The sequence below is a fragment of the Takifugu flavidus genome, chromosome 15, assembly GCF_003711565.1.
Source record: "Takifugu flavidus isolate HTHZ2018 chromosome 15, ASM371156v2, whole genome shotgun sequence".
NCBI lineage: Eukaryota > Metazoa > Chordata > Actinopteri > Tetraodontiformes > Tetraodontidae > Takifugu > Takifugu flavidus.
Genome location: NC_079534.1, coordinates 9,806,671 through 9,830,960, shown reverse-complemented (window position 1 = coordinate 9,830,960; position 24,290 = coordinate 9,806,671). Strand labels below are relative to the sequence as shown.

Below are 24,290 nucleotides of genomic sequence, written 5' to 3'. Positions count from 1 at the left end.
TAACGCATGATCAGCTGGACTGTTGAAAGAAACCAGAAGATGTTTGGCCTCTTGTCTGAAAGTCCTGGATGTCTTCAAATTTCCTCCTCCTTAACTCAGGAAAAACTGAGGTCATGGTGTTTGGTCCTGAACCTCTCAGGGAAAGATTAGATCACATGATTACTCTAGATGGTTTCTCATTAACATCTAGTCTCTCTTGGAGGAATCTTGGAGTAACCTTTGAACAAAATCTCTCCTTCAACTCACTCATTAAATTAGCCTCTAGAAGTGCCTTTTTTCACCTGAGGAACATCACAAGGATTAGAAAACTACTGACCCACCATGATGCTGAAAAGTTAGTCCATGCATTTGTTACTTCCAGGCTGGACTATTGTAATTCTTTATCAGTGTGTCCAAACTCCTCTTTAAGAAGCCTCTAGATGATCCAAAATGCTGCAGCCAGAGTTCTGACAGGTATTGACAAAAGAGATCACATTTCTCCTGTACTGGCATCTCTTCATTGGCTGCCCGTTAAATTTAGAATAATTTTTAAAACCCTTCTTTTGACCTACAAGGTCCTCAGAGGCCTAGCTCCATCCTACCTGGAGGATATGTGGTTACAATACGTGGTTGTTTAGGACCCGAACGCAGGCAAGATGCAGTGATGAAAGGTCCAAAAACTGGTTTTATTAAACAAACACAAAAGGACAGTCCTCCTGGACTGCTGGGTAGCAACAGTTCTTCCTCCGGGTGCACACAAAGAGCTCCAGCATGGAGCCACAAAAATCACAAGAATCTTCAAAGCCAACAAAGACACCAGAAATACCAAGTCCCACAAAAATCCTCCGACACTGGTAGGCCGGAGTCTTAGACCTTAAATAGGTGCCTGATCGCTGATGTCCTGCAGGTGCGCCAACAGGTGGCCGGAGCATGGCTCCACCACGCCCCCTGCAGGACAAACACAACCGGGAATCCTGGATCACAACATTACCTCCCCCTCCTCCTCAGAAAGTCTTCTCACAAATGTATGTACTTCTGAATAAAAAGATCCTGATAGCATGCAGGCTATTTTGATGGGCAACATCTTTGGTAGAACGGCATGAGCTTCTATTCATGATGTGCTGCTCAGACACGTGGGGGACAAATTCCTCTCTGAGGTTTTCTTGTGAGGTTCTGTTCTGTCTGAATGCAGGTGACATAAATTATGATGCCTGTCTGTGTCCGTGTCATCTTGCAGGCTGCCACGGGACTCTAGAGCAGTGGAGATGTGTTCTCTAGTGTGACAAATCAAACTTCTCTGTCAGACAGTCTGATGAAGTAGTCCGGTTTAGGTAGTTACCAGGAGAACAGCCCTTGTCTGGCTGCATTGTGCCAAGAGTAATGTTTGGTGGAGGAGGAGTTAAGGTGCATGGTTAATTTACCGGAGCTGGGCTCGGCCCCTTGGTTTCACTAAAAGGAACACTGAATGTTTTACATACCAAAGCATTTAGGAGAATTTTCTGCTCCCATCATTGTGAGAACAGTTTGGAGATGGAACTAGTGGACAAAAGAATTTCCATTTAGAATTAGAGACTGTGAGACACTTGTCAGGCACTCACAAATTCTTCCAGAAGAAAACATTCCATAATCACAACTCTAAAACTAGATGAAGCTGTTACAGCTGCAGATAGTGGGCCCGCATCATATTAGGCGATGAAAACACTTCCTCAAGTTCACTCAAGTTCATATGTGTGTGAAGGCAGATGATGGAATACTTTTGGCAATATAGTGTATTTACAAAAGTACTTTTGGTAAATGTTGCTTGTGATGCCAATCCAATGGACACAGCAGTGATTTGGTATTACCCATAAGAAGAACACAAAACATGGGCAATTTTTTAAAGAATTTATTTAATTTTTATTTCATTCATTTATCAGTATTTTTTATTTTCAGCAATAAGGTGATTATTTTAGGAAGGTGTTAAGACATATTGTGCTTTTCTGTGTCTTTATTGCAAGAATTTAATGAGGCTTCAGTTTTTTAGCCTTTAGTACATTTGAAAACATTAAGATTATTCTTTTCCTTTACATGAATACATGTAAAAAATATTTAATCACAAAAATGAATAAACAGAAATTCCAGAAAAACTACAATTCCAATAGTGTACCGGTACACATTCGATTATTATTATTATTATTAGTAGTAGTAGTAGTAGTAGTAGTAGTAGTAGGAGGAGGAGGAGGAGGAGGAGGATGAGAAGGAGGAGGAAGAGTAGTGCATAACTATCCATGTTAACAACATCATTGCTCTAGTGGGACACAGTGAGACACAGTGTTAATGAACACCGTAGCTTGTGCTCTGTATGATCTGGTAGTGGGTGTAGGTAGGTGTCCTTCGTTTTAGCAGACAGGACTTACTGGCAACCCCCTCTTGGGTTCATAGGGTGTTTTCCTGGTCACCATCTTGATGCAGTCAATGATTGGGCAGACGCTGAGGCATAAAGTGCAACCGGTGCAGCTGTCCGTCACCTTTGGAATGTGAGTCTCGGGGTCAAATTTTATTGCCTGCAAATTAAGGTTAGAAAAATGAGACAAACCTTGAAAGTGTTTGCCAATGCAAATAGAATGGAAAGAGAAACAGACCTGGTATCCGGAATCATTGCAGGTCATGTAACATTTACCACAGTTGATGCACATTTCTTCATCTATTAGGGCTTCAACCTGAGGAAACACATCATGGTGCCGTTACTATGTCCCATCAAAACATGTTACATTTGTGTCAGCTTCTCTATGAAACATTACACACTGAATCTATCAGCTGGTTCTGATTTCCTAAGAAACCTGCATGCAACGCTGCCTGGATAGAACTGCTGCACTTTTGCTAAATTGTTAAATTTGTATTTGCACATTGATGTAATTGCAAGGGGGCACACAGGGCAACAGCACACTTTCTGAAAACAAAGCTACAGTTTCACATCATCATACTGCAGCCATACAAAATAATGCTATTGATTGTTTATGGACAACGAACAGAAATGTGTTATCCCTGGTTAGGAACCAAAATGGTTTCCTCTATCAGAGCAGATCAGTTTAGCCTGCCTTTAACAGCAACTCCATTAAATGCCTTTAGGTGTCACAACTGTTCAAACCCCAGTCTTTTAATGAAATCTAGAGATATATTCACCACTACCCCCATGCTTTCAATGACCTATGGAAAAGATGTCTGTGTAGATTCTCAATCATCCAGGTCATTGTATCCAAGGTAGTTTTCTATGTCAACTGGACTGGGTTTCTTCTCTTGAAGACGTTTTGCCTTCTATCCTTTGGGATAGAAGGCGAAACCAGTTGACATAGAAAACTACCTTGGAGACCTATGGAAAAGAAATAATTATTTTATTCATAAAATTACTTACATCCAAAAATAAATATCTCTTTGTGATCAAACCCCCCTTGCCTAAACTGTTGCTATGGTGCAAAACACCTTAAAAATTAAGATATAGCGGTTTCTCCACAGTGTTTAGACTATGGGTCAAAATTCCCTCTGATTAATTTGAGTCTAATAACTTATAACTTTTTTCATCTAGTCTACCCATTCTTCAGTCATTCTAACACTATTAATGCTGTTATCTTATCAACTTGTTCTTCACAATAATGGACTAATACTAACTGTAAAGATAGTAGTACTACATTTATTACACATGCACATGCATGCACACACACATACACACACACACACACACACACACACACACACACGTGCACATACACACACACTCACAGGACTAAAATAATGGGTGGAAATATGTACCTGCTCCAAGTTGTTAAGTTCTTGATATGCTCCAATGTAGTTCAGTGATCTGGCAATCACATCCTAAAAACATGCACATTTGTCTTTCTTAGAATGTTTGTTAAAAAAAGAAAACTATGCAAACTATACTTGTCAAATGTTGCGCTCAATGTGTCTGTACCTTGACAGTAGGAATAGGTTGTTTGACCATGCTGCAGCGGATAGATGCTGGTTCCTTCATATCAGCTTTATCGGCATCTTTCAGCTTCTTCTTGTAGTCTGCTAGAGCTTCTTTTCTCTTTTTGAGGTATGGACCAAAGCTGGGTATGTTCTACACATGAAAGCATGCACATACTATTTAGTGCCCTGAACAAACTGAAAGATAAGTAGATAACTAAATGAACGAATAAAAAATGTGACGATGGCAGAAATGTCAAATTTATCAGCTCATGGCTACTCAATGTTCCAACTGCAATTTAACTATTTATCCTGATAATACTGTAGTTTTTACTAGTTATCACTGATACCTTTCCAATAAGGTCTTCCAGTTTGGGAACTGGTTTTCCCTTCTGATGTTTTTCAGTTGGAGGTGACTGACCTTCCCAATAGTTGAGATTCAGGCTCTTTAAGTACAGCAAAGCCTTCAGACCTGTATATAAGGGACATTAATTATTTTAAATGAATCTTGGATCATTCTTTCTTAGTATTCATAATGATATTTTGGACAAAAGATTGAATAGAAGAATAAACGGTCAGCTACATACCCACACAATAATCTCCGATTACTGTTAAATCCTGGTTCTGTACGGCACTGCACACCTAGAGAAGTTCAGAATATTAGCCCTGACAGATGAGAAAATGGATTTTTGACACCAAATCATAGATCTGAGCACAGTTAAACATCAAATGAAATTAGTTCTATTTTTCCACTTTAACCTTTGATTTGGTGTTTTCACCTTTGGAAGCAATTACAGCGGAATATTTCAGTATATTTTCCAACAACTTCAACACTCCTGTTATCTCATGCTTTCCTACTCACATCCAAAGCTTTTTCCTTTTAAAGCTTTTTCCACAGGTAGTTTGCAGCCAATTCAATCAAAACAACTGAAAATTCTTAAAACATGGCCCTCTATGTTTATTTTTCTTCAATAATCTCATAGTTGCCTTGAATTAGCTGATACTGTGTTTAGGAGCATTAAGTATTTGTAGAATCCTCTTTTCAACTTCAGCTTTATTACAGATGGGATATGCTTCCACGATTTGTTGAAAATTATTTGAATCAATTTTTCCTTCTACCTGTGAAATGTTTGAACCAGTATCACCGGCTGCAACAGGACCCCAAAGGCCTGATGATCCACCTTCATGAGTAACAGTTGGACAGGTTGTTCTTTAATGAAATCATGTGCCCTATAGGCTCTAGGAACACTTTTGCTTATTACATGTTGACAAGCCCCTGATTTCTGATGCTGATTTTTTTTTGCAGACAGGAACCAGAGAGGTTTCATTCTTAAGAGCCTTCTACATAAACCTGTCCTCAATAGACCAAACCAATCTAAGGAGCAAGTGACAGAAGAGCAGGTAACCTCCATGAAGCAGGATAGCAAGCAACATCTTGCTAATAACAACATAGAGGACCAAGACCTGAAACATTTTGCTTTCTTCTTCTAGCCTTCTACTGCTTTTTGGGTGTCATTTTTCATTTTCACATTCACTTTATTTAATTTATTTCCTTAAATTTAAAATACATACAAAATTTGCCATCTGCAATTTTGTCTTTTGGGGGTCATGCCATCATAGACGCAGAAGTAAACAAGAAAATTTCAAAATAGGAGACCCAAGAAATCTTAAGCCTGCTAATGGTTGTTATCACCTGTAACACTGAGGCCCCTGCATGGAGAAACTGCAGTCCTGTGTCTGCTGAGTCGATACCTCCTGTGGCCAGAATTGGAAAGCCAGGAATTGCTCGAGCAATGGCGGATACTGCTCTGAGGGCTATGGGTCTGATGGCATTACCTGCGTCCATGGACACATGAGGGAAAACATTGTGGTGTTCAATGATAAAACTGATTATACTGATGACACTTTAGGACATGCAACTATTCTAAAGAAACAGATGTTGTACAAGAAATTAGCAAATCATTTGCAGCAACTCTAAATTTAATATAACTCTTTAAGTCAAACTCTTCATTTAAATGTTGGTGTTAAATAAAAGGGGTGAGAATGTGAGTTTTTTTTAAAAATCTCCAATAAATGAGGAAATACAGGAAATACAGGAAATTGAAGACATGTTCAGATTCAAAATCAAATTAACCAGAACGCACCAAATTCTTCAAAAGATTGATTAACATGATCTGAAATAGCCTCATTTAGACTATTAAATATTGGTAATATAAAGCAGAGGGATAAAAATAGACCTTATGTTTGACATTACTGTGTGATGGTTAGAGAGGAGTCAAAAATAAAGAGCATCACTAAAAGGTTTTGTGCATGTTTATCATGAAAAGAGTAAAAATATCCTATAGCTATCCGATAAGGTTTATCCTGGTGGATTGGCTTTTCGAATTACAAGCACCTATGAGGCACAAAAGCGAGTGTTGCGCACTGTGTGTCATTACCAGACACCCCTCCATAAGTAGTACGTTTTCCCTTTCCAACACTTGGCCATGGGGCACCATCAGCTTTCAGTCCCATCATTCCAGAAACTGTGTTGGTGGCTGTCACTCCATTTGCTCCACCTTTCACACGATGCAACAATAGTTTCGCTTTTATGACGTACATTGCATTTGTACAGTGTGCAGTAATCATGAAATTCAGATATAGAACTGAAAGAAAGTCAAAGGATATGTACAATACCTTCATGAGCAGCCTTTGCAATATCAACAATATTGGTAACATTTGGTGTTAGTTTGGCAAAGAATGGAATGGAAACAGCTGCACGGACCCAGCGGCAGATGTTACGAACCAGCACTGGGTCCTGTTCACAAAGGCAGAAAGAACATCTCATCACACCAACCCTCTTTTGTAAAAGTAAGGCAAACGATTCTAAAGCAAACAAATAAGATTTATCAGTTTAGACTCAAACAAAATGAGTAACTGTGCTAGTTAGAAGTAGCAGTCCGTTGATTTTTATTGGACTTCAAGTTAAAGCTAGTAATTACAGTTAAGGTGCTTGTATACCTGACCGCAGGCCAGGCCCATGCCTCTCTCTCCCATTCCATGAGGACAAGACAGGTTCAGTTCCAGTGCATCTGCTCCTGAATCCTAAATGCAACATATGTGTTATAAAGTTGGGTAGCTTCTCCAGAGCATTATATTTGAAGTAGGCCATAAATGACATGAGTTTCCTCACCTCTGCCATCTTGGCCAGTTCAGTCCAGTCCTCCTTGTTGTAACTACACATTATACTGGAGATAACCACCTAGTGGAGAAACTGATGTCATTATACAGGATATTTCTGACACAGTGACATCTAAATAACCCATATAACTCAGTGTTGCTTTAGATTGTATATCAATGAAGATACATTATAATGGTAACAAGTAAAGGACCAAGATGATTGATAGAGATTGTTGTAACAAAATGTATTTGATACAACTAGACTTGTTATTCAACTAGCTAAAATACTTCAATGTTGACTTTGTCTCTTCATTAAATGGTCATAAAATCCAGAGTGACCTATTGATAACTACTAAACACCTTACAGAGCCAGTCTACATTTACTGAAGAAAAAAAATAGAGACTCACATTTGTTGGAAAGCTTTTCTTAAGTTCAGCCACAGATTGGCACCAATAAGCTGCTGTCTTCTCGCTGATGAGCTCAATGTTTAGGAATGACCCCTGACCTGGGCCATACAGATTACCTGAAGTGGTGCCACGCACAATACGGGGGGATACATTTGTTACCAAATCCTGCAGAGACAGATTTACAGACAAATCTATGAACGGATATTGCTTGTTATTTAAAAAAGACACTATTAACTTAATATGAGGTAGATACTTTGAAATTTGAATTAAATTCATGCGATTTGGATTTTAACTGACACCATCCATGTCCTCTTCATTATCAGTACAAGCCATTAATAAAACTTGTATTACATACCCATTTGTGGGGCTAAGCTATCAAATCTTAAAGCGGGTTAATAACATTGCAAATCACAATGACATAAATAAAGAGAAACATTACTAGATTGCATTATTAAGAATAAATTGTAATAAGTGTACCTTGTCAAGTCCAAATGTCTTTGTCACAGCGAACCCCCATCCTTGTTCGAAAGCTCTTCTGATCATAGCTGCACTGGTAGTAGGAGGAGCAGAGGCTAGGCCAAATGGGTTTGGAAACTTAATTCCACAGACCGCAATGCTGATATCTACTAGATCTATGGCACTGTAGAATAATGGCAGCTTTGGTACCGGTTCCACTGTGTGTCCATACAGAGACTGCAGAAGACAAGCATATGAGTCAGCTGGCTATTTCAATTAAATATTATAATATCTATTTTTAGAATAGTCTTAGTTTGTCTCACAAGGGAAAAAATATTTGCATGTGTGATGGTTGTTTCTGATTCGCTCCTGTTTCTGTCCTCCTTACCCTACCTCACCTTCTCACCCTCCTTTACCATAATCTGGAGGCTTCCCCTTGTTGAGACTGTTCCCTCCATAAGAGACTGGTCATGTTCAAGGATTCTTCCTCTTAAAAGGGAGCCTTTTTCTTTCCACTGTAGCTTATTTGGGATTTTGGCTTTTTGTACCTTAAGGTGTTGTATAAGAGAAAAAGCTCAAATTTGGGAGCTATTCCCTATTTCAGGTAATTGTCTGCAATAATGTTTTTGAGTACTTTGTTACTATGTGCTATGCATATTGACTGTCAATGCATGGACTCCAGTAGAGCCCTGAAAAGGTGCTGTGGAAGATGTTCACAGCAGATTATTTAAGTCATATAAATGAGATGAGGCCACTGTAGGGCTGACATGTTTTTCCGTCAGTGGTGGTCCAGAAACGCCTCACATGGGCTACAGTTACAGAGATGTTGGATCCTTGTCATGTTTCTTTGTTGCCCAGTATATCCCACATACAGATAAAGAGATAATTCCTGTCATTCACACCGTTAACTCCTGTCATAATTATATGTTTATCGGTGTATCTCACACTTCACATAATCACCTGTGATGCAAAGATTTTTTTAAATGCATTAGATTTATTTAATCTTGTTATTTAATCTGAATAGGCAAAATTATAACAAGAATGCATTTGAGCTGCTATTGAAAATGTGCATGTATGAGTAGAATCAGGCTTATTTTAACTTACAGGATCCTTTTAAAGAAAATAAGTTTGTGTATTTTTTTTCTAGCACATTGTGTTCCTTGTTTGTTCACCTGAATGTATCTGTGAATATGCCATGCGGCCTGTTTGCCATCATTCACAGATTCCACTGTGGTATTTGCCAAACCAGCAACATCTCCCCCTGCAAACACCCAGGGCTCACTGGTTTGCATCGTATCAGTGTCCACCTCTGGAGTTCCCCATCGGTTCAACTTAACAGGAGCCATGGCAGCAGTCACTGCACACACACACACACACACACCACACACACACACACACACACACACACACCACACACACACACACACACACACACACACACACACACACACACACACACAACACACACACACACACACAGGTACGAGAACATTTTAGTTAATAGTTTTTCACACATCTTCTGTAACCACTAACCAGTCTGTCACATTCACTTATGGGGCTTTTTTGCCCACGATGCCCAGTAAAAATTATATCAGTAATTTTTTGCAGAAAAAACAAATGTTCACATACAGTAGACCTTTCTTCGCATAGTGTTAGCAGTCTCAGTGAAAAACTGTGAAAAACTGCTTGATGTGGCCACCTACTATAGAAAAGAAATATACATACATTGTCGTGAACCTAGCAGCTTCCAGGGAATTAAACTTCAGTAGGGTTGGTTTGTGTATAGTGACAGTTTAAAAAGCTAACTTCTTTTGCAAAGGCTTCTTTCTGGCCAGTGGCAGCTGGCCCATTGACGGAGATGTGGCACTGCACTTTTAAATAAAACAAACCTTAAATATTTTGGGTTTTTTTAGATCAGTAAGATCTGAGTTACAACTGTTATTGTTTTTGTATTGCAGGTATGTATGCTCCTTTTTTTCCTGTTTTCCCTATCTTCATATGCAAATAGGTGTGTGTGTGCCCGACGCTGGATTGGTAATCCAAAACTCAGGCACCTGATGACTGGTGGATTGTCCAGGAGGCACCAAATTTAAAACAGAAGATTGCTGCCACCTGGGAGCTCCTCACCTTCCTCAATAAGCCAACGGCCCCCTGACATGTTTTGTATCATTGAGGTGTAAAAGTGAGAGGAGTGAATGACCATATTTTTGTTATATTGTTTTCTCCTGTTTTTGAAGTGAGGTAGCTCCATGGGTGTATATTGGTTTTCGCCTGTTAGGGTAGATTTTGGTTGTTTCTTTTCAGTTAGACCGAGTCTGTTTGTCATTTTGGCTGTAAATCACTCCAAAGATATTTACGTTAATGAAACATCTGAATCTTGAGTTTTAAGTGATTCTTGGTTTAAATAAACACCTTTGTTAACTTTTGGATGCATTCTGAGTCAGTGGTCACTTGGAACTTGAGGAACATGAGGCCTTCTTTGTGTTGTGCCCAGAGTTCCTAAACTGGTCTTATCAGTAGATATAAAAGTATGAAAATAGTTAGGTCCTACCCTCCTGCCACTGGGATGATATCATGGTCATCTATCATGAAGTGCACCAGAGTGACAGTTAGAGTTTGAGCGGTTGGAGAGGGAGAACAATCAAGCAAAATTACTAGGGATTTAATTATTCAGTGAAGTCACTTAGGACAATGCCAAAAAGTCAGCATGAAATAGCTTGGATCTGATTAGCTTTTCATACTTTAACCCCCCGTGTAGGAAATAAAGAGCACTGATCAACTGTTCTGTTACCTTGTGGATCACTGAGAATGGAACCAAAAGCACTGATGATGTAATCAGCTTTCAGCCTGACAACTTGTTCCTGATCTTCCAACCAATCCCCTTCCTCAGTCTGCTCAGTGCGGCAGAACTGTAACCCAGCAATCCGACCATTCTTCATGATAACTTCACGAGGAGACAGGAAAGGAAGAAACTCACACTGCTCCTCTTTGGCCAACTCCATCTGAAGAAAAAATGCACAGGATTTCAGAAATTTTATGGAAAAAACCTAAAAAGGAAATTTAAATTTAAAAAAGTTTGAAACACTTAAATTCTGGACTCAGTGTTTGAAACTACACGGTTACCCATGAAGCTGAAATAATATACTTTTACTTGCTCTCATTAAAAGATTATGACTGTGATTGTTAACTTAATTGTATGTCTTCTTGACAAATCTGATCAAGCATGATCACTGTGTGTATAGATAGGAATAAAAAAAGGAATAAGGCTGACCCTAATGTTACAGCTTTATTGGCAACAGTGTGGTATATAAATAAGAATTGTGTTCATCCATCCTGGCAAATGTTCACCCATTCATCCTTCGCCTTATGGCTCAGCTCTCTCTTCACCCCAATGGACCGGAGTCGAGTCAGCATTACTGCTGACGCCGCACCGATCCGCCTGTCAGTCTCCTGCTCCATTCTTCCCTCACTCGTGAACAAGACCCCGAGGTACTTAAACTCCTCCACTTGGGGCAGGATCTCCTCCTTGACCCGGAGAAGGCACTCCACCTTTTTCCGGTTGAGAACCATGGCCTCGGATTTGAAGGTGCTGATTTTCATCCCAGCCGCTTCACATGCGGCGGCGAACCAATCCAGTGATCGTTGGAGGTCACGGGCTGATGACACCAACAGGACCACATCATCTGCAAAGAGCAGAGACCCGATCCTGAGGTCACCAAACTGGACCCCCTCAACACCAAGACTGCACCTAGAAATTCTGTCCATAAAAATTATGAACAGAATCGGTGACAAAGGGCAGCCCTGGCGGAGACCAACCCTCACTGGAAACAAGTTCGACTTACTGCCAGCAATGCGGACCAAACTCAGGGAGTGCAGGGAGCGGACGGCCCGTATCAGGGGGCCCGGCACCCCATACTCTCGGAGGACTCCCCACAGGACCCCCCGAGGGACACGGTCGAATGCCTTCTCCAAATCCACAAAACACATGCGGACTGGTTGGGCAAACTCCCATGCACCCTTGAAGAGACTGCCGAGGGTGTAGAGCTGGTCCACCGTTCCACACCCAGGACGAAAACCACATTGCTCCTCCTGAATCCGAGGTTCGACTATCCAGCGGACTCTCTTCTCCAGTACCCCTGAATAGACCTTACCAGGGAGGCTGAGGAGTGTGATCCCCTATAATTGGAACACACCCTCCAGTCCCCCTTCTTAAAAAGAGGGACTATCACCTGGTTTGCCAGATGGTGGTCCAGAACCTTTTCAAAGCCGTTCTCCATGGCCTCACCAAACTCTTTCCATGCCCGGGTCTTTGCCTCGGCAACCGCCGTAGCTGCACTCCGCTTGGCCTGCCGGTACCTATCTGCTCCCTCAGGAGTCCCACAGGCCAGTAAGGCCCGATACGACTCCTTCTTCAGCCTGACGGCATCCCTCACCGCTGGTCTCCACCAGTGAGTTCGGGCAGTGCCGCCACGACAGGCAACAACCACCTTGCGGCCACAGCACCGGTCAGCCACCTCAACAATGGAGGCACGGAACATGGTCCACTCGGACTCAAAGTCCCCCACCTTCCCTGGGACATGGTCAAAGCTCTCCCGGGGGTGTGAGTTGAAGCTTCTAATGACAGGAGACTCTGCCAGGCATTCCCAGCAGACCCTCACAATACTTTTGGGTCTGCCGGGTCTGTCCTTCTCCACCATCAGAGCCAACTCACCACCAGGTGGTAATCAGTTAACAGCTCTGCCCCTCTCTTCACCCATGTGTCCAGAACATGCGGCCGCAAATCCGATGACACAACCACAAAGTTGATCATCGATCTGCGGCCTAAGGCATCCTGGTGCCAAGTGCACATGTGGATGCCTTTATGCCTGAACAAGGTGTTTGCTATGGACAATCTGAGATGAGCACAGAAGTCCAACAACCACTCGGGTTCAGATCAGAGGGGCCATTTTTTCCAATCACACCTCTCAAGGTCACAATATTGCTGCCAACGTGAGCATTCAAATCACACAGGAGGACGAGGGAGTCCCCAGAAGGAGCACTCTCCCGCACTCCCTCTAAGCACTCCAAAAAGGGTGGATATGCTGAACTGGTGTTTGGGCCATAGGCACAAACAACAGTCAGGATCCGTCCCCCCACCTGAAGGCGAAGGGAGGCTACCCTCTCATCCACCGGGGTAAACTCCAATATACAGGCACTGAGCTGGGGAGCAACAAGAATTGCCACTCCTGCCCGTTGCCTCTCACCATTGGCAACTCCAGAGTGGTAGAGAGTCCAACCCCTCTCAAGAAGACTGGTTCCAGAGCCCTTGCTATGCGTCGAGGTGAGGCCGACTATATCTAGTCTTAACTTCTCAACCTCGCGCACCAGCTCAGGCTCCTTTCCCATCAGAGAGGTGACATTCCACGTCCCTAGAGCTAGTTTCTGCAGCCGGGGATCAGACCGCCAAGGTCCCTGCCTTTGGCTGCCACCCAACACACAATGCACCCGACCCCCTTGGCCCCTCCTGCAGGTGGTGAGCCCACGGGAAGGGGGGTCCTGGCATATAAAATGTAAATATCCTCTGGTCGCCCAAAGTTTTGCCACTTATTATAATTAACATTTGACAGATCTAAAAATAGACTTTGTTTACTTCCAAAACATGATTTAATTTGATCCGGTTCATGAAATATGCATGTTATTCAAAACAACAAAGATCACTTGTTTTTGCAGCAAATCTCCCTGGCATCCATCCATCCATCCATGATTTAATGATCCATCCATCCATCCATCCATCCATCCATCCATCCATCCATCCATCCATCCATCCATCCATCCATCCATCCATCCATCCATCCATCCATCCATCCATCCATCCATCCATCCATCCATCCATCCATCCATCCATCCATCCATCCATCCATCCATCCATCCATCCATCCATCCATCCATCCATCCATCCATCCATCCATCCATCCATCCATCCATCCATCCATACCTCCTCAGGAACTGCTCTAATGTTGGTGAAACCCTTCCTGAAGCAGACGTAGACTCTTTTGGCGCCACATCTAAGTGCTGATGTTGCACAATCAAATGCAGTGTCACCAGCCCCCAAAATGATCACAAGGCCCCGTAGATTTGGCAGTAAGGAACAACAGCCCTGCATACCTGCACAAAGTTGAAGACCAAACAAACTTGCATAGATATTTTCACCCATTTTAATGTATTTTCCCCACTCCAAATTGTAAGCATTACAGATTGGGGTGTAAATGTTGTTTTTCGGTCATATGGTGTTTTTAAAACACAAAAACATATTTGCAATGTATCCGTAGTATAGATATAAAATGACCACTTGATGACAGGAGGTATAAATAAAGTGATTCACAGTCAAATATCCAATTAATCAGGAGTTGAATGACAGTAAATTTAATTAAACTTAGCAAATTTGAAACATGTAAGACCTTTCCTGGCTATGGAGGCAGCAAAGACCAATATACAGGCTATTTGCTCACATTTCCTACTTTTACAATACACATGTCTCAGCTTTAAGTTTTTTAACTAACCAGCCCCTCACCTATTACAGGACTTGATAAATAAAAAAAATTCTCCAGGAAATACCGGGGCACTGACTAGAGGAGACTGCGATGTACAATGGCCCAGGGCTAAATTTGGACACAATATGGTATCCATCTGGGGGACACATTCTTGGAACACACCGTTAGAATCAATGAAAATTGCAACACTTGAGGTCTTAAACCTTAAAACACATGTCTCACAGGAAACCTCCTTGCCATTTCTGGTGTATGGACTCTCAACCTACAAGAATCAACTTATAGTTAAAATGTCTACAGGTTTTATCCAATTGTCACAGTGTATTGTCTGCAAGTGTTTTGTTTCATGATAACCCGCATTAGGACAATGGGTGACACAATTTATTGTGCTTGTGCAGCAGTACCTTTTTTGCTGGCTGAGGCTACGAGGGGTAAGAAATCTTTGGACGTAAAGAAGCCTTGATCCATGGTTAAACCATCGAAGATTTTAGCTCTGTTGGCCTGAGGCAGACCTACACACAAAAGTTCACATTCATCTAACTGGATAAAAGCTGAAATGACTATTAACATACCCATTTTTTCCTAACCGTTATTACTAAAATTCAACCAGTTGTCATTGTTTTGAAATGGGTCCTTACCAATCCCAATGAATACAGCCTTGAATCCCTCTTCTTTTAGGCTTGTCAACGTCATTCCTTTCATACCCAGGCCCTTTTCACACACCACCTGGCCTCACACACATACACACACACACACACACACACACACACACACACTTTAGTGACCAAGCAAGTAAAGGTTGTGTACAGTCGGTATAAAACATTTACATTAAAATGCTTTGTACTGTAACATAAATAAAATAAAATTTAGCATGACAACAGTACCCCAATTCAATAAAAGCATTGTTTTGCTAGATGATTTGATGTTCGAAATGGCCAGCCAGAAACCAAACATTGATCCAAATGACCATTTCTCGAGAGGGGCTTTGCACAGAAGAAGCCCTCAAAATCTGCCAACTTTAAATGCTGTTGGAAAGAAGAGTGGGAAAGTATTGCAAGAAGCCAAATATCCATCCATCCATCTATCCCCTACCGCTTATCCGGGGTCGGGTCGCAGGGGCAGCAGCCTAAGAAGAGAGGCCCAGACATCCCTCTCCCCAGCTACTTCTTCCAGCTCATCCGGGGGGATCCCCAGGCGTTCCCAGACCAGTCGAGAGACATAGTCTCTCCAACGTGTCCTGGGTCTCCCCTGGGGTCTCCTACCGGAGGGACATGCCCTGGACACCTGGACACCAGGGAGGCGCCCAGGGGTATCCTAATTAGGTGCCCAAGCCACCTCATCTGGCTCCTCTCAACGCGGAGGAGCAGCGGCTCTACTCCAAGCTCCTCCCGGATGGCAGAGCTTCTCACCCTATCTCTAAGGAAGAGCCCAGCCACCCTACGAAGGAAGCTCATTTCGGCCGCTTGTACCCGTGATCTTGTTCTTTCGGTCATTACCCAAAGCTCATGAACATAGGTGAGGGTAGGAACAAAGATCGACCGGTAAATCGAGAGCTTCGCCTTATGGCTCAGCTCTCTCTTCACCACTACGGACTGGTGCAGAGTTTGCATGACTGCTGACGCCGCTCCGATCCGCCTGTCGATCTCCTGCTCCATTCTTCCCTCACTCGTGAACAAGACCCCGAGGTACTTGAACTCCTCCACTTGGGGCAGGATCTCCTCCTTGACCTGGAGAAGGCACTCCACCTTTTTCCAGTTGAGAACCATGGCCTCGGATTTGGAGGTGCTGATTTTCATCCCAGCCACTTCACATGCGGCGGCGAACCAATCCAGTGATCGTTGGAGGTCACGGCCGATGACGCCAACAGGACCACATCATCTGCAAAGAGCAGAGACCCGATCCGGAGGTCACCAAACCGGACCCCCTCAACACCAAGACTGCACCTAGAAATTCTGTCCATAAAAATTATGAACAGAATCGGTGACAAAGGGCAGCCCTGGCGGAGACCAACCCTCATTGGAAACAAGTTCGACTTACTGCCAGCAATGTGGACCAAACCCTGACACCGATCGTACAGGGAGCGGACGGCCTGTATCAGCGGGCCCGACACCCCCCACAGGACCCCCCGAGGGACACGGTCGAATGCCTTCTCCAAGTCCACAAAACACATGTGGATTGGTTGGGCAAACTCCCATGCACCCTCGAAGACCCTACTGAGGGTGTAGAGCTGGTCCACTGTTCCACGCCCAGGATGAAAACCACATTGCTCCTCCTGAATCCGAGGTTCGACTATCCGGCGGACCCTCCTCTCCAGTACCCCTGAATAGACCTTACCAGGGAGGCTGAGGAGTATGATCCCCCTATAGTTGGAACACACCCTCTGTTCCTCCTTCTTAAAAAGAGGGACTACCACCCCGAGTCAACCACGACAGCCCTACAACATCCAGAGCCTTAAGGAACTCTGGGCGGATCTCATCCACCCCCGGGGCCTTGCCACCGAGGAGTTCTTTGACTACCTCGGCAACTTTAGCCCCGGAGGTATGAGAGCCTATTCCCAGGTTCCCAGGCCCTGCTTCCTCATTGGAAGGCGCGTTGGTGGGATTGAGGAGGTCCTCGAAGTATTCCTTCCCCCGATCCACAACATCCAGAGTTGAGGTCAGCAGCACACCATCACCACTATACACAGCATTGACAGTGCACTGCTTCCCCCTCCTCAGATGCCGGATGGTGGTCCAGAACCTTTTCGAGGCCGTCCAAAAGTCACTCTCCATGGCCTCAACGAATTCTTCCCATGCCCAGGTCTTTGCCTCAGCAACAGCAGTAGCTACACTCCGCTTGGCCTGCCGGTACCTATCTGCTGCCTCAGGAGTCCCACAGGCCAGTAAGGCCCAATACGACTCCTTCTTCAGCCTGACGGCATACCTCACCGGTGGTGTCCACCAGCAGGTTTGGGCATTGCCGCCAAGACAGTTACCAACCACCTTGCGGCCACAGCACCGGTCAGCTGCCTCAACAATGGAGGCACAGAACATGGTCCACTTGTCCCCCGCCTCCCCCGGGACATGGTCAAAGCTCTCCCGGAGGTGTGAGATAAAGCCAAATAGTCAAGGTGTAACATGCTAATAGACTTCTACCTTTGTTTAAACCTCTGAATATTGATGCAAACAGGATAGTTTAGGTATATTTCTATATTTTAGTTTGCTTTTTAATTGAATTGCATCTGAATAGGCCACATTCAAAATGGAATATATTTCATGTCATTGTTTTACACAATGACCTGGCATTTCAGTGAACGCGTGGGAAAAGGGTCCGTTGTAAATGTGCAAATAATGTACAATGAATTTATGTGTTTTTTGCTCAAACCTTGACACCTAAGTCTTTCATCAAGTCTATTTCAAACTGGACAGCATCACTGGGAAGCCGGAACTGAGGGATTTCTGATGTGCTGCAATCAAGAAAGAGACATTTAAAATATAGTTTTTCAGATACTTGTTCAGTATACTATAATATACTAATATTACTGTTGAATTAATTTGATTATTGGATCATATTTAATGTTCAGTTCCAGTTTCAGTATATTACGCAAACGTACATCTTGCCACATAAATGCAATGTTTTTATTTAGTTCATGAACAGATGACAAACATTACTTTCAAGTCACACAAATTGTCTATTAGAATTAATTGAACGATAATCTGGAAATATTCTGTTGAAGTTGAAAGTAAATCAAATTACCATTGATTGTGTTTTGTGGGGTAGCCAGCATGCTGACGATTTTGTACCTTAAGCCACCAGTGTAGTTCTGCTTTTCAAAGATGGTGATTTTATCATATCCAAGCCGACCGAGGAAGGAAGCACAGCTGATTGATGCTGGTCCACATCCAATCAGAGCAAGAGTAGCGTGGTACGATTCTGGCATCTCACATGCTGGTGGTAGGTCAGGACTCCGGATCTGAGCGATTCCCATTTTTTTAAAGACCTGGGGAAAGCAAGCAAAAACTAAAATTTTAACAAATAAATACATAGAGAGTTGCATATTCCGTTGAAATAATTTTGTTTTGAGCATATAATGCAGCTATTTAAATGGGAATTGTATGAATTGAAGGAATGGTGGAGTTCAAAAACTAAACTTAACTCTCAAAAGTCAGGAGTGACAAATTTAAAAATCCACATCAGTAGTTAAAATAAAACAATACCTCTGTAGCGAACTGCTGTAGCCCTCCGATATTAATGGGCCCCTCCTCAGAGGCATAGAGATTGCAGCCTCCAACACAAAGTTCTGATGTGGGACAAACCATCCCACAGGTCAAACCCAGGGGGTTGTCAGAGAGGATGGCCCTTGCCGCTGCATAGTAGTTCTGTAACAAAAAATTAATACAAATAAAAAAATTAGTTCGTCATGATAAAAACACAGATGTTAACATGACTGGTGAATATGTTGGTGTAATACCTTATTAGAGATGCTTGTAATGAAGGATTTGATGTCCAGATTAGTTGGGCAGCTCTTCTGACAGGGAGCATCCACACATTTTAGACACCTAAGTGCAAATTTTGTTCATTAATTGTTTTAGTAAGAACAAAATTGAATTCTGTACAAAAGAAAGCTGAGGCACTGTGTTTTGTGCAGCCGCATGAATGCTACCTTGTTTCATCTACATCTACATGTTTACTATCTTACCAGTTGCCCCATTAGTTGACCATGAAGAGAAGCAAAGCTTAGAACCAGAGATGATAGTTTTGTCATGAGGTTGTAATATTCATCTTCTGTTCACTGTTGTGCAACCAGGTTAGACTCCTGTATTTAAATGTGGCACTATGAAACACGGGTGCAGTTTGGATTCTTCCTTCTTAGTCTCTACAAAGTTTCTACTGTGGTTGGACTTTGCTGTCTTTCTTTACAGCTTAGCTTGGTAGAAATGCATGAGACCAAGAGGGACTGCCAGAGGACAAGAGCAACTTTCAAAACATGCTGAAACTATCCCAAGAGAAGAAAAAATCCAGGCATCCTTCTCTGCTCACTCGTTTTCTTACCCTTGGATATGACAAAATCACCATCTTTTAAATTAAATAAATACGATTTCCTTTCTGCCTTATTCAGAATGATCTGATCTGCTATAAATCATCTGTCTGCCATGTTAAAGATACACAATGAAACATCTCTGATTGATAAGGGGGTCAGGACTCATGTCATGCGTCTTCTGCTGCTGTTGGCAAAATGACTCTATAACACTAGTCAGTCGTTGGTTAAATAGTAAATAATTGTTTTCCCCTGGAAATAATATTCCACTCTTGCATGACCACTGTCACCATGCCTGTATAAATCAGAGTGTAGTTTAGAATTCAACATTTATTTGACATTAGCTTCATTAAATCATAAATTAAAGTAAAAGTTAAGTTAAAGATAACTGATTGTCACCTTCAGTCAGTCAGTCAAACAGACAGAGAGAAAGAAATTTTGTTCGAACACTGTGTATGATAATATGATAAGAGGAGATCTCAATGTTCTGAAAAGAGGAAAATCTTACCTCACTGCCTCTCGTAATGCTCCACGCTCACTCAGGGTTGTGTGTTTTATATCATCAAAGTTATTTTCCAGCTTAACACATGACTGAAGGAAATATGATAACAAATATTAAAACAGAACAAAATTTTGATGTATATTGTGAAAATTATACTGTTGCATATTAGACTGTTTGTTTACCCTTTATTCAATTAAAGTTCATTTGGACAGTGGGATCTTTTTTTTTTTTTTGTAAAGTTTGTACTCGAAACCATTAAAGAACCATATATATACACAGCCATATAACCACATACATTAAAGAACTATATTTGTGTGTGTGTGTGTGTATGTGTGTACACGTGTGTGTGTGTGTGTGTGTGCGTGTACATATGTGTGTTTGTCTCTTACATCACAGCTGCGGTCAAGGTTTCTCTTCCAGTACAGTTTCTCCTTCTTTTTATTGGCAGTTGACATTATCTGTGCATGATTTTTCACCCTGGGATTCAGAGCTAGGATATTCTGTACATACATGAGGTCAGGTTGTTACTGAAGTAAACAAGTATTGATGAAGAGCATCATGTAAATACATTTGTACATGAAAATGTGTTTTAATTTATTGTTTCAGTCATTGAAATGTTCTGTGTCATATTGTACATACAGACTATTTGACCATCCAAGGGTCAAGTGTACTTGTTTGATGTTTACAATGATAAGATAATAATAAAGTACAAGGTTACCGTATTAATATAATTTGACATAGCATAAACACATAAAGACGTATTAATGTCCTGCTTAGAAAAGGAAAATATAAATTATTTGGGAAAATGTAAGATGTTCAGAGAAGCTTGTATAAACACCCTGAAGTTTTCCAATATAGTCATGTGGTCTTGGTGCTATGCGAAAGAGCTCACGCCAGCTTGGCTCAATATTAGATCCCACATACAAACAATATCTATGTTATTTGCAATGGATCCTTACTTCTTCGGAATCTTACTGTGATGCATACCAGAGTATTGCATTGGAGGGGAAAAGAAAGGGAGGTAATTTTATGTAATAGCAATGAATAAAGGTCTATGGAAATTGCTATAAATGTATGTATGTTTTTTTTGCATTGTGATCTATCGTTTGATCTGTCTGCGATCCAGCAGCACCTCCTGTGGCACATCATTGATAAAATAAATCACACTGCAGGCTTTCTTTCAACTGAATATATTCAATAAAGCAAAGGTGAAGCATTCTTTTTACCTCAATGTCTGGAGGATCACTGCTCAGCATGATGCTTCAGATGAAACAAAAAACAAAAATGGTTTCCAAGGATGTTTGGCTCAGATATTCAAATCACTGTCTGGATCAGTTCAGCCTCGAATTGTAACCCAGAGTACATCCTCCTCTTCATATAATCTTTTTTTTTTTTTTTTTTTTTTTTACAGGCAGTAAGGTAAACCAATAAACTGAACTGAAAACCTTCCTATTGGACAATGATTAATTGAGCAAGGGTTGACTTGGGTGCACTGACATTATAAAGTCCAAATTCCAAGTGTAGAGAGTTGTTTTCTTGTAGATGCACAGATCTGTGTTGAATAATAATAGCTTCCTATTTCTCCTATGTTAACTGCTTCTTTAAATCATCTACAGTAATCAAATTAAATCTACAGTATTTATAGCTCCAGTACAACAAATAACTTAAATGGCAGGCCTGTCATATTCTATATCTTATTAAAGAAGTTTCAATCTGTTGGTTGAACAGTAACTGGGTTTTAAATACATACTGTTACCTTCCCTCAATAATAATCTGTCTTTTTTGTGTGTGTTAGAAAAGATAATTGTGCTATGCATGTCATTTTAGTATGTTTGCAATTTTTAAAGACTGGTACCTTCAACTGTAACTGTCAGCTCTGTCTCTGTCTCAGTCTTTTATTTTGGAGGGCGTGTTGCCTCTGAGCAGTGAGTCACCTGTGGGATCCAGATGTTTCAGTGGTTGGCTTTGACATGCAGGACATCAGTGTGCCTCTGCGCAAAGTCATGCTGCAATCTGAACTAATGTCAGGTGAAGGGGCTGTTGGAGTCCGTCCTGGCTTCCCTATAAAGGGGATAGCTTTTCTGATGGGAAACAACATAGCCGAGGGGAGGGTGCTAGTAATGATTGTGGCTATGTTTCCTCTTAGGCTCAGGTATAAAAACATACTGCAGACATTATGGATGGGTTTTACATCACCCTGCCCTCCTGCTGTCTTAAAGAGTTTACATTTTCATGTGTTTTTGATACAGCACATTGATTCAGAGAGGCTGTGGTAAGTGGACCTAACAGATTTCTTAACATCACTCATAGTTTAAGGTTCCTACGCACTTCGTATGTTATAAGTCAGGGGTGGGCAAACATTTTGATTCGTGGGCCACAATGGGTTCTAACATTTGACAAAGGGGCCAGACCAGGAGCAGATGGATGGATGGAGTGCTTTGGTAACCTCACCTCATTGGAGAAAAAATATCTTGGGATATGGAGAAAACATGTGCTTTAAAACATGTGCTTTAATTTCAAATGAAAATGAAGAGACAAAATATCTGACTTTGGAATGAGTCTTAAAACACTTCAAATCAAATGAATAAAATGTGCCTTTTTAAAAAAAATTAATAACCATTTCTATTTTAAAGCACTGAAAGTTCTGTTATCCTTCAGGATATCACCATCACTCTCCTCTTGACTGTCTTTTTTCTAGTGGGAAAACACCATAATTGCAGTGAAAATTTAACATTAACAAGGTTTATTCATTTAATTTTTCAAGTTTGGCGGGCCGGATTAAAACGTTTAACGGGCCGCGTTAAACACCTTAGTTTGCCCATGCCTGTTATAAGTGTACATTTTCAGGTGTGAATGGCCTCAAAACATAAAATCAAAAGATTTTTTTTGTCCCTCATCAAGGTGGTCTGAGTATGATTGTATATTTTGTCAAAGTTCCTTCAGAGGCTGTTGAAAAACAGTTTTGACATCTTTCTCTTGACTGGGGTTAACATTGAAATTAGCAGCATTCAGCAAAATACATTGATATTCAAGGTATTCCCCAATGTATTTTTCAACCCCATCCTGATCAACCATATCCTCAGGAAACCCTCAGGAATCTTCCTGCTCACCTTTCAGGAATGTCTGGACATAAGCTCTGAAAATGCTGCTGCTCTGCTTCTTAAATTATCACTCCTCCACAATCTTTCCTATTCTGTAACTCAACTGGAGAGCCTCGTTAAATTCCTCCATCACTAGGGTGATGACAGAGACCTGTGTCGAGGGGTTAGAAATTGCCTCAAAATTGATCATTTTTAGGATGATTTGAAAAGCGCAACAGGACTGGACAGACTAAAGACTTATTCAACTTATTCGGCAGTAGATGGCACTCCTGTGAGTGATCAAGGAACACTTTATTCTCAGCCCAACATATGCGCAGCTCCATATTAAATCGCTGCTGGCTGAGCACGCAAAAGTAACGTGTTATGTTCGTGATTATTTGCAGTGCACAGATCCACAGTGCATCCTTGCTTGTGTATCACTTGTGCCGACCCAGAATCCTCTAGATCTGAGGCCAGTAGCACCTGCACACTGCAATGAGATATTGAGGTCTGTCTTTTCTCTTTGATGGCACTGGGAACAGAACTGGGAACTGGGAACTAGAACAACAGTTCTACGCACAAAGCCCAATGCTCAGCATGATGCTTCTGATGGTTTGAGTTTTAAAAAAACAAAAATGGTTTCCAAGGATGTTTGGCTCAGATATTCAAATCACTGTCTGGATCAGCTCAGCCTCGAATTGTAACCCAGAGTGCATCCCCCTCTTCATATAATCTTTTTATTTTTATTTTTTTTACAGACAGTAAGGTAAACCAATAAACAGAACTGAAAACCTTCCTATTGGACAATGATTAGTTGAGCAAGGGTTGACTTGGGTGCACTGATATTATAAAGTCCAAATTCCAAGTGTAGAGAGTTGTTTTTCTTGTAGATGCACAGATCTGTGTTGAATAATAATAGCTTCCTATTTCTCCTATGTTAACTGCTTCCCTGATAAAAGCAGCCCTGAAGTTCCCACATGTGCTCCATTTCTTACCATATTTCTTGGATCTGAAATCCCAGGGTCTGAGAAACCTACTGCAGCCACTTACTAAATACTGGCTTAAGAATAACATTTACACTAATGCTGTATTGTTGAGTGATGGTAAGACTAGGCAATGGCAAAAAAGGAGTTAGTGACAAATACTTTCATGCAGGTGGAGGCAATGATGGGGCAGAATGGTTCAACGGTCATCTCATGCAGGAATGCATTCTAAATTCT

General features: G+C 41.7%; 1 protein-coding gene across 2 annotated transcripts; it reads right to left on the bottom strand.

Annotated features, from left to right (window-relative positions):
• Positions 1-1,848: 1,848 nt before the first annotated feature.
• On the bottom strand, positions 1,849-23,796 carry LOC130538462 (dihydropyrimidine dehydrogenase [NADP(+)]-like). 2 transcript variants are annotated; one of them, XM_057056067.1, is made up of 26 exons: positions 23,683-23,796; positions 21,217-21,259; positions 20,380-20,490; positions 19,997-20,079; positions 18,922-19,009; positions 18,668-18,829; positions 18,254-18,450; positions 17,835-17,916; positions 15,110-15,197; positions 14,876-14,983; positions 13,919-14,088; positions 10,736-10,946; positions 9,117-9,301; positions 7,966-8,181; positions 7,489-7,653; positions 7,094-7,162; positions 6,922-7,005; positions 6,598-6,718; positions 6,360-6,479; positions 5,615-5,757; positions 4,509-4,563; positions 4,272-4,393; positions 3,926-4,075; positions 3,766-3,828; positions 2,601-2,678; positions 1,849-2,522 (listed from the first exon to the last, which is right to left on the bottom strand). In XM_057056067.1, exons 2-26 carry the CDS (start codon positions 21,244-21,246, stop codon positions 2,358-2,360), a joined length of 3,066 nt encoding a protein of 1,021 aa, XP_056912047.1. In that variant the 5' UTR covers positions 21,247-21,259; positions 23,683-23,796; the 3' UTR covers positions 1,849-2,357. The 2 variants fall into 2 exon arrangements, with proteins under 2 accessions (XP_056912047.1, XP_056912049.1); XM_057056069.1 differs by lacking the exons at positions 13,919-14,088; positions 14,876-14,983; positions 15,110-15,197; positions 23,683-23,796 and having other exon boundaries at positions 21,217-21,375.
• Positions 23,797-24,290: the final 494 nt, after the last annotated feature.